Source organism: Tachysurus fulvidraco, chromosome 8 (assembly GCF_022655615.1).
Source record: "Tachysurus fulvidraco isolate hzauxx_2018 chromosome 8, HZAU_PFXX_2.0, whole genome shotgun sequence".
NCBI classification, from domain to species: Eukaryota; Metazoa; Chordata; class Actinopteri; order Siluriformes; family Bagridae; genus Tachysurus; species Tachysurus fulvidraco.
In genome coordinates this window covers 5521933-5531788 of record NC_062525.1, presented here as the reverse complement: position 1 = coordinate 5531788, position 9856 = coordinate 5521933, and the positions used below count along the sequence as shown (strand labels likewise).

General features: G+C 35.9%; 1 protein-coding gene across 1 annotated transcript; it reads right to left on the bottom strand.

The window, feature by feature from the left end:
* Positions 1–3624: 3624 nt before the first annotated feature.
* LOC113651620 (galanin receptor 2a) lies at positions 3625–5606 on the bottom strand. Its single transcript, XM_027160448.2, has 2 exons — positions 5260–5606; positions 3625–4366 (listed from the first exon to the last, which is right to left on the bottom strand). The coding sequence occupies exons 1-2, from the start codon at positions 5604–5606 to the stop codon at positions 3625–3627; spliced, it is 1089 nt and encodes a 362-aa protein (XP_027016249.1).
* Positions 5607–9856: the final 4250 nt, after the last annotated feature.

Here is a 9856-nt window from a genome sequence, read left to right as displayed (position 1 = left end):
AGAAAATATGTTAATCAGACCATTTTAAAATGCTTATAGGACCTAATAGAAGGCTGAAAAAAACACCGTGAGTGACTTTCGCCTCAGGTTATCAGACACAGACTGATAATGAAAGTGAGAAATAATTTCCCAGTATAAACTTTCAATTCTTTAAAATTGGGCAGTTATAATTATGTTTTATTTTTGTATAAACAGGTTTAGTTATAAAATTAGAGGTTAGGCCAAACTTAAAAATATTTTGGTTTGCAGTAACAGTTAAAAAAAAAAAAAGTACAATTTTGGTGATGGTGATTACGTATGTATGACTTTAAACAAATTAGCATATCGTGACGTCACTGACTGGGTCTTCAACCAGTGCCTTCTGGCGCATCATCGCAAACCTTATTTTGATGCTGGACACAGTTTATCCAGAACTTCGTGCCAAGTTACAGCGCTGTCGAGCTGTTTTAATGAATTTGTTAGATGTATTATGGTGCCCGAACCCGTTAATATTATTCTATTGCTTTTGTATTAGTTTTGTATTTTGTATTAGGTTATGGCAAACAAGAATATTTTTAAGGATGGCCTTAGTGAAGATTATTATATTTTTTTTTTGGTAGTTTTTTTTTGTTTGTTTAGTTTTTTTTGTTGTTGTTTTGAGGTGTTTTTTATACGATTAAATTGGATTGAACGTTTGTAAATGAAAATGAAATATATTAAAATACTAGAACTTCACTTGAGGTGGAAATCCCTTCAAGAGTCTAACATATTTCAGCTCAGGACATCAGAACTCATTCATATAACAGAAAATGGTACTGAACAATTTGACTACATCGCATTTCTTAGCTTTTATTTTGTTTAGATTTCAACTATTTTTTATAGCCTGGTTGTATTCCTCGGTATTCCTGATGAAGCTTTGATTTTCTTATCTTCTCCACCAGCATCATGAGGAGAATCGTCATGTACACGTTCGCTGATATACTGTCGAGATCCCTAATTAAAAGATAACAATACGCTACATTGAAAATTTCAAAATAATTCTTCAGCCATTGCAGCTCAACTAAAACGTGACAGTCTATGCAATGAAGCATCTATTTCTAAGTAGTGAACAGACCATGAGAGTTAATTGGTAAATTCATGAAACACCTGAAGCGTTTGATAGTGTGATCCCTGGAAGTCCATTAACATGGAAAAACAGCCAGAGTGTTGACAGAGCACACAGAAACATCTGCTCTCCATTCTGACTAACTCAGTGGACAAAACAATACAAAGCACTACTGACTGTTAAACATTGATATTTTGTTTTAAAACCTATAGCTGTCGAGACCTTAATCGATATGTACTGATGCGTGAATATTGATGTATCACACGATGGAGCAAAAAAAAAACAAACAAAAAAATAAAAACAGACTGAAGCATATCGATAGAAATATCCAGTGTGTTGAATTCTCGAACCTGATTTGTCAGGAAGTGTTGATTAATTTTCTATTACAGTAGTGCCAGCACCTGAAACATGTACATTGTACAATTTATATTTTAACCGCATACTGTTAATTTTAATGCCATTTCTATCATTAACCACAGTTGCATTCAATTTGCACATTCTTAATGTTATTGTTACTGCTGTTATTGCCATCTAGAGTGGTATTAAAAGTTTGCACATATTACAGTAATAATTTTTTGCATGAAAGTAACATAAAATATATACATTTTAAGACTTATAAACTTTAGATATTATATTTATTTAGATATATATTACACTTTTACATACAGATAACAGTCTATATTTCGATATTTACATAGTTTATCTGCTGCATAGTTTTTTTTTAGATTTTATTTTTTTATTTAAACTATGTGTTTGTATTTATGTGTGTGTTTATTTATTTATTTATTTATTTATTTATTTATTTATTTATTTTTAAGGGTTTTATTTTTTTTTTTTTTTTGATTAAACCATTTAAACTGCTAGACTATGTTACTCTGCCAGCCTACCCAATAACCTACCTTACAGCACAGCGCTGTTCAGTTCTCAATTCTGATTGGTCAGACACTTGACAAAATTTCTAGAATAGTGCTTATTTTAGATTTATTAGCGTAAACTTTATTAGCGTAATTTAACTCGTATTGTGGATGCTCATGTTATTATATTTTAAAAATTGTGTTTACAAAAAGGGTGGGGCACGGTGGCTTAGTGGTTAGCACGTTCGCCTCACACCTCCAAGGTTGGGGGTTCGATTCCCGCCTCCGCCTTGTATGTGTGGAGTTTGCATATTCTCCCCGTGCCTCGGGGTACTCCGGTTTCCTCCCCGGTCCAAAGACATGCATGGTAGGTTGATTGGCATTTCTGGAAAATTGTCCATAGTGTGTGTGTGTGTGAATGAGAGTGTGTGTGTGCGCCCTGTGATGGGTTGGCACTCCGTCCAGGGTGTGTATCCTGCCTCGATGCCCCGATGACGCCTGAGACAGGCACAGGCTCCCCGTGACCCGAGGTAGTTCGGATAAATGGTAGAAAACGAATGAATGGATGTTTACAAAAAGGAAGGTTGTATGAATCTACATGAATATACATTCCAGTGAAACCCCAATGTATTTCTCTCTACTACTATCTTAGAAGTATCTCTGTATTCATAGAACCAATAATAATCCTGGGAATTAGAGTGTCCAAGTCTTGATTTACATTGCCGTATTGTTGTTTCCGTTTACTGTTTATTGTCTTTGTGTATTGTATTTTTTTTTAACTTTTTGTCTGCACTGTCTTTTGTCCTGCACTATCTCTTGTTCTGCACAGTCTTGTCTGTCTTGTTTGTCTTGTCCTGCACTGTTTGCACCAGGTTACATAGATACTTTTTATGTATCTAGGACTAACTTACTAAGTCCTTAGCCCTGTCTTTGTTTTATGTAGCACCACAATCCTGGAGAAACGTTGTCTCATGTCACTGTGTACTGCAACATCTGTATATGATTGTAATGACAATAAAAGCTTCTTGACTTGACTTGTATTTGTTTGTTTTACACTATAATGTTATAACAGAACAGAATGATCTAAGTTCATCAGTAACATCAATTGACTTAGCTAGCTAGCTAGCAGGTTTTTCTGAAGTGCTAAGTAGTACTACACAGTACTAAGTACTAGACACTAAGGTAAGCATATTTGTGTATACGTTAAAGAATCTGACCAAAAAACATCCATATAATCAGATTTGGAAGTTGGTCTAATAGGAGTCACATTTAATTCCTCTCCTGCTTCTCGTTCTACCCGTCCACGGCATCCAGAAATTGTACCGGCTCCGATCGTATTCCATGCCATGAAGATTTTGGACCGTCACCGTGATGAAGCCAACCGTGTGAGGATCCCGAGGCATCTAGAGATGTACCCGCTCCAGTTGGACTGCGCGTAATGAAGTATTCGGACATACAGTAACAAGAGGAGATGCAAATTCCATGTGGTCTTTGAGGACAGACTGTCCAGTGTCACCCAAATGAGGATGAGGTTTATTTTTGAGTCTGGTTCCTCTCAAGGTTTCTTCCTCTTCCATTGTACATTCACAAAGGAATGAAAATGTGTGAGGAAATATTTTACAGAAAACATAACTAAAACATGAGAATTTGTGCTCTGCAAATCGATTTAGGTTAAATACGTTAAGATTAAGTAACGTTGAAAGTCATGAACGCACTCATTGTTGTTTTCTTATCACTCTTGCTCAAGAATCGAACCCTAGTTGATCCTTCACTGTGATTGGACCCGTCGCTTGATCCGACCTCAACCAGGCTCAACGTCTGTGCCTGTGGAACCGTGTTCACCTGATTGGCCAACCGTTTCTGTGCTACGCACCCAAACACCTTTCGGAAACCTTTGCGAAAGTGCTTAGATACCAGAGCGTACACGATGGGGTTGAGGCAGGAGTTGGTGTAAGCCACTAGATGTGAAAGAATACGTAGCACGTAGGTGGTGTGGTTGAGAGGAAAATGACCAAACCACATGCACATGATGATGAGGTGGTGTGGCAGCCAGCAGAGGCAAAACAGAACTGCCACAATCACGATCATCTTGGTGACCCTGCGCTTAGCGAGGCGACTCTCGCATGCTTCCTGCATGGGGTCTACGCTAGTCCACAGGTACCGGATGGTCCTGGCATATGTGAGACAAAGGACTAAGACGGGAACTAGGTAGCCAAATACAAAAGTACAAATGTCCATGGCTTTGCGGTTCTGAATGTCCCAGGCAGGGACACACACAGTGGTGCCATTTAGATCCATCTGCTGGTAGTAGCTAAAGTAGGGACTGGAGAAGACCAGAGAGAGAGTCCACACCACTCCGATAGAGGCCAGAGTGTTATGAGGCGTTCGGAGTTCTCTGGCATGAAGTGGGTAGCAAATGGCTAAATATCTAGAGGAAAGGATTGAAATATCATTTTCAATAATAAAGCAAAGTAAAATAAAATAAAAACGTCAAATTTTATTTTTACAATGAAATTTGAAAATGACTTTTTTTTTTAAAAAAAACTGCAAATTTTTAATATTTGTTTATTTCACCATGTTGATGGTGTCTGTGCATCCCAGAAAAGAGTAGCTTTGTGTAAATAAAATATATAAATTAATCTGAAAATTACAAGCCATTATTTAAAACTATGGCAGTATGCAAAAGTTTGTAACCCCCCCCAAACAAACTAAACAAACAAACAAACAAATAAATAAATAAATAAATAAATAAATAAATAAATAAATAAATAGCTAAAAAGTAAATAAAAAATAAAAAATATACAAACAAACAAATAAATAAATAAACAAACAGCTAATGAGTAAATAAATAAATAAATAAACAGCTAATGAATGAATAAATAAGTAAATAAATAAATAAATAAACAGCTAATAAATAAATAGCGAATAAACAAACAAACAAACAAACAAACAAACAAGGCATTTAGTGTGCTGTTTCTCAGCTCCTTTCATTAGCATATATATATATATATATATATATATATATATATATATATATATATATATATATATATATATATATATATATATACGTATAGGATCGCTGCCTTATTCTATATAAACCCACTTTTCATATTTATTTCTTCTCCCAGTCACCAGGAACACAAACATTACATAAGAATGACTTAGCAGTTATTATGCCTTACACATTAACACAAATGATTCATATAATATACAGTAATGGAATCTTAAGTGTATTTTTTTTAAAAACTGGTAATAGCTCTCGAAAGTAATAATGTATTTTACACCATCTGTTTAATATATAAAGAGTTGAGGACATACCTGTCCAGAGAGACTGCAGTAAGTGTGAAGATGCTTGCGTACATGGTCAGATAAATAATAAAGTGCACCACTTTACACAGAAGCGCTCCAAACACCCACTCGTCCATGGCGTAGATGGTGGCCTGGAGCGGAACGCAAAACAGGATGAAGCACAGATCAGCGAGACCCAGGTTCAGGATGAACATGTTAGTCGTCTTGGAGTTCATCTGGCCATTGCGAAGCAGCACAGCGAGGACCAGGCAATTACCCACCGTGCCAAGTACAAAGATAAGAGCAAATACACAAGCAATGATCGCTGACTCAACTCTGCTATTCGTGGAGACGTGAATCTGCTCTGAGGCGTTCATTGTTTCTTCCAACCTACAAACCCTGCAGGTGTCACAGAAGTTAACATACACATCTGAACATTGTCCTTTCTGTGTGCTGAAGTGTCCAAGAAATGAAGCTAAACTGAGATGACACACACTCACACAAACACATACACCATCAGCAAGCTGTTAGTCTCCTCCCATTCATGATTTTCCTGCAGCTTTTACACACATGAACATATGTGCATTACCTGATATACAGTATATAATCTTATATAACTAGAGTATATAAATTCATTTAAGAAGAGTTTTAGGACTAACAGCTAAAAAAAGTGTTTGTGTGTTTTATTTCTCATGTTTTAAAACAACTGGAATCAATCTTAGACAGATTAGTTAATTAAATAGATTAATTAAATGAAATAATATAAATTAATGTGGGGGGACATGGTGGCTTAGTGGTTAGAACGTTTGCCTCACACCTCCAGGGTTGGGGGTTCGATTCCCACCTCCGCCTTGTGTGTGTGGAGTTTGCATGTTCTCCCCGTGCCTCGGGGGTTTCCTCCGGGTACTCCGGTTTCCTCCCCCGGTCCAAAGACATGCATGGTGGGTTGATTGGCATCTCTGGAAAATTTTCCGTAGTGTGTGAGTGTGTGTGAGTGAATGAGTGTGTGTGTGTGCCCTGTGATGGGTTGGCACTCCGTCCAGGGTGTATCCTGCCTTGATGCCCGATGACACCTGAGATAGGCACAGGCTCCCCGTGACCCGAGACGTTTGGATAAGTGGTAGAAAATAAATGAATGAATAACTTAAATAGGTTGTTCCACGTTATCAAGCAAGTCACAGTTCTTATGCAACATGGGGAGGAAGAAAGATCTTACTGAAGATGAAAAGCGTGAAATTGTGCAATGTCTTGCCAAAGGCATGAAAACAATTGATGTATCACGGAAACTGAAAAGAGATCATCGAGTGATTGTCAGTGATTTACAGCCGAGAAGAATTAGATCAGATTAATGTTATTAAAAGGGCAGCTATAAAAAAGCCAATGTTGAGAATTAAACAAGTATTTGAAGCTGCTGGCATCTCTGGAGTCCCAAGTACATCTCAATGAAGGATCCTTCAGAGGCTGGCAGTTGTGCATAAAGCTGCATTTTGACCTCCACTAACCAAAACTCGCAAAGAGAAACGTTTGCAATGTGATCAGAAATACATGAAGACTAATTTTCAAACAGTTTTATTCACTGACGAATGCCGTGCAACACCTGATGGTCCAGATGGATGGAGTTCTGGATGGGTGCTGAATGAACACTTGTGATGATTTGGGATGGAATATTGGGAAGTGAGATGGCAGATCCCTTTACGGTTTATGACCGTGTCAAAATGACCTCTGCAGGATATTTCTAACAAACCATTTTCTGCTATGGTGTAGAAAGAAGAATCGTGCCTTCCGAAATAAAATGATTTTCATGCAGGATAACGCACCATCTCATGCCGCAAAAACACCATTGATTTCTTTATTGCTATGGACATAAAAAGAGAAAAAACATCATGGTGTGGACACCATCATCAACTGGCCTCCTATTGAGAACCTTTAGAGCATCATTAAAATTAGGATCTATGAGGGTGGGCTGCAGTTTACTCCAAACAACAACTCTGAGAGGCAATACTGGCATCTTCAAATGAAATACAAGAAACTTTACATGAAATACAACAAGAAAATTTACATGAAATACAACAAGAAAATTTACAATTGAATGGATGATAGAGTTGTTTAAGTTATCTCCAATGTAGGTGAAAATTGAGTTCATTATAACCCATCAAATGCTTTCTGCATAATTATGTGCAACAACATGTATGTATGGGCAAGTTGAGCAAGGCACCGAATCCCCCAACTGCTCCCAGGGCGCCACAGCATAAATGGCTGCCCACTGCTCCGGGTGTGTGTTCACAGTGTGTGTGTGCACTTTGGATGGGGTCAAATGCAGAGAACGAATTCTGAGTATGGGTCACCGTACTTAGCTGTATGTCACTTCACTTCACATTATATATATATATATATATATATATATATATATATATATATATATATATATATATATATATATATATATAATGAATCCTTAATCATACTGACTGATTTGGAAAAACAATAAAAATGGCATGTGCATAATAATTTGGAACACGGTGTATAAGCTCACATGTTTAACCCTAACCCTAACCCGTCGCTGTGATTTCCAGGGATTGAAGATATGCCCCTTCCTCCTGGAGAATATGGCCAAGTTTGTTCCTTTGGTTCATGGTTAAGGATGGCTGTGACATTATCGGGATTCGAACATGCAGGCAACAGGTCAAAGACTTTTGCTAAAGATGACTATAAGTGACTGTTTACATAAAAAATGCATTCATCTATATATATATATATATATATATATATATATATATATATATATATATATATATATATATAAAGTACATATGCTTTATATACAGGATGGTTAAGGTAGCAATTAAACAATTTTCTCCTTGCTGGCCATTTAAGATCCAGAATTTGATGTTGCCCTCTAGTGGAGAATGAAGGGCACTGATTCTGATTTTAGTTTAGGAGAACTCCATTATAAATAATACACATATAATGTATATTGTGTTACAAATTTTATGAGTTATGTAACTTTACAAATAATAGCCACAATACTACTTGTAATATTTTATACTTGTAATACGACTAAAAAAGGTCATGTTTGAGAAATCAGTCTTGAGGAACTTATAAGCTGGTGTACTTATTTATGGAAATGCATTACACCTAATGCACACACAAACACACACACACACACACACACACACACACACACACACACACACACACACACACACACACACACACACACACACACACACACACACACCACATAATAAGCCCAAGGTCAGGGGACTAAGTCAAGGGCTTGACAGTAGCTGTCAACTGACTGATTTGCATATAGATCACACGAAAATAAATAAATAAATAAATAAATAAATAAATAAATAAATAAATAAATCAGGTCCTTTTGGTAATTAAGCATCCTTGATTTTTCTTTATTGCTTTGACCTGAAACTCTGTATGATAAGGAACTACTCTGTTATTTATTTACCTTCCAAGATAGACAAAGAGAAACTCCAGAGGTTATTTTCTAAGAATAAAAACAGATTAAATGAGAAATAGGACAGGTTTAAAAAATAAATAAATAACCCCACTATTACAGTATAATTAATTTGTAATTACCAGAGTGAGGTTTAAAGTTACGTTTAAAAAAAATAAAATAATGAAAAATACTGTATTGGGTTTTATATAAAACCTTTAATATGGAACAATTTTAAAGGTTTTGAATTAAAACTTTTTACCCCAATAAAAAATAAAGCAGCGAAGTAGAAATAGGATGGGACATCAACTACCAAAAATAAAATAAAAAAGGACATAATATGTAGGACATGATGTAACTGCTATTTAAAAATGAAAGAACGAAAGAAAGAAAGAAAGAAAGAAAGAAAGAAAGAAAGAAAGAAAGAAAGAAAGAAAGAAAGAAAGAAAGAAAGAAAGAAAGAAAGAAATGAAATTAAAGAAGGTACCAAACACATAAACAAACAAACAAACAAACAAACAAACAAACAGACAGACCGACAGACAGACAGACAGACAGACAGACAGACAGACAGACAGACAGACAGACAGATAGATAGATAGATAGATAGATAGATAGATAGATAGATAGATAGATAGATAGATAGATAGATAGATAGATAGATAGATAGATAGATAGATAGATAGATAGATAAGAAAAAGCAATTTAACTGTGCACTATAACTGTGGGCATCAACAAATCAAAAACAAACAAAAAAAGACATTAAAACATAATTAAATACATTGAGAACACAGGATGTAAAACAGCAGCATGTTTTAGTCTTTGCTTTAAAAGTTATAAACATTTGTTTCACTGTGCCAGAGGATTTCTTTCTGATCATGAAAATCCTAACTGGCCAAAAAACAAGAAAAAAGTAAATAATGCTAGTTATAATTTTAACATTACAGTATACAACAGATTTATTATTTATGAGCCATGTTTTGGGTTTGACTTCTGTGGTCTTAACCTTTGACCTTGTGTAAGCCCTTTTTTTCAGTCCAGTTGGATGAGTCACAGATTTCCACCTCTATATTTACACAGCCAAGGATGCATTTACACACTAAACACTACACACCCACACACACACACACACACACACACACACACACACACACACACACACACACACACACACAC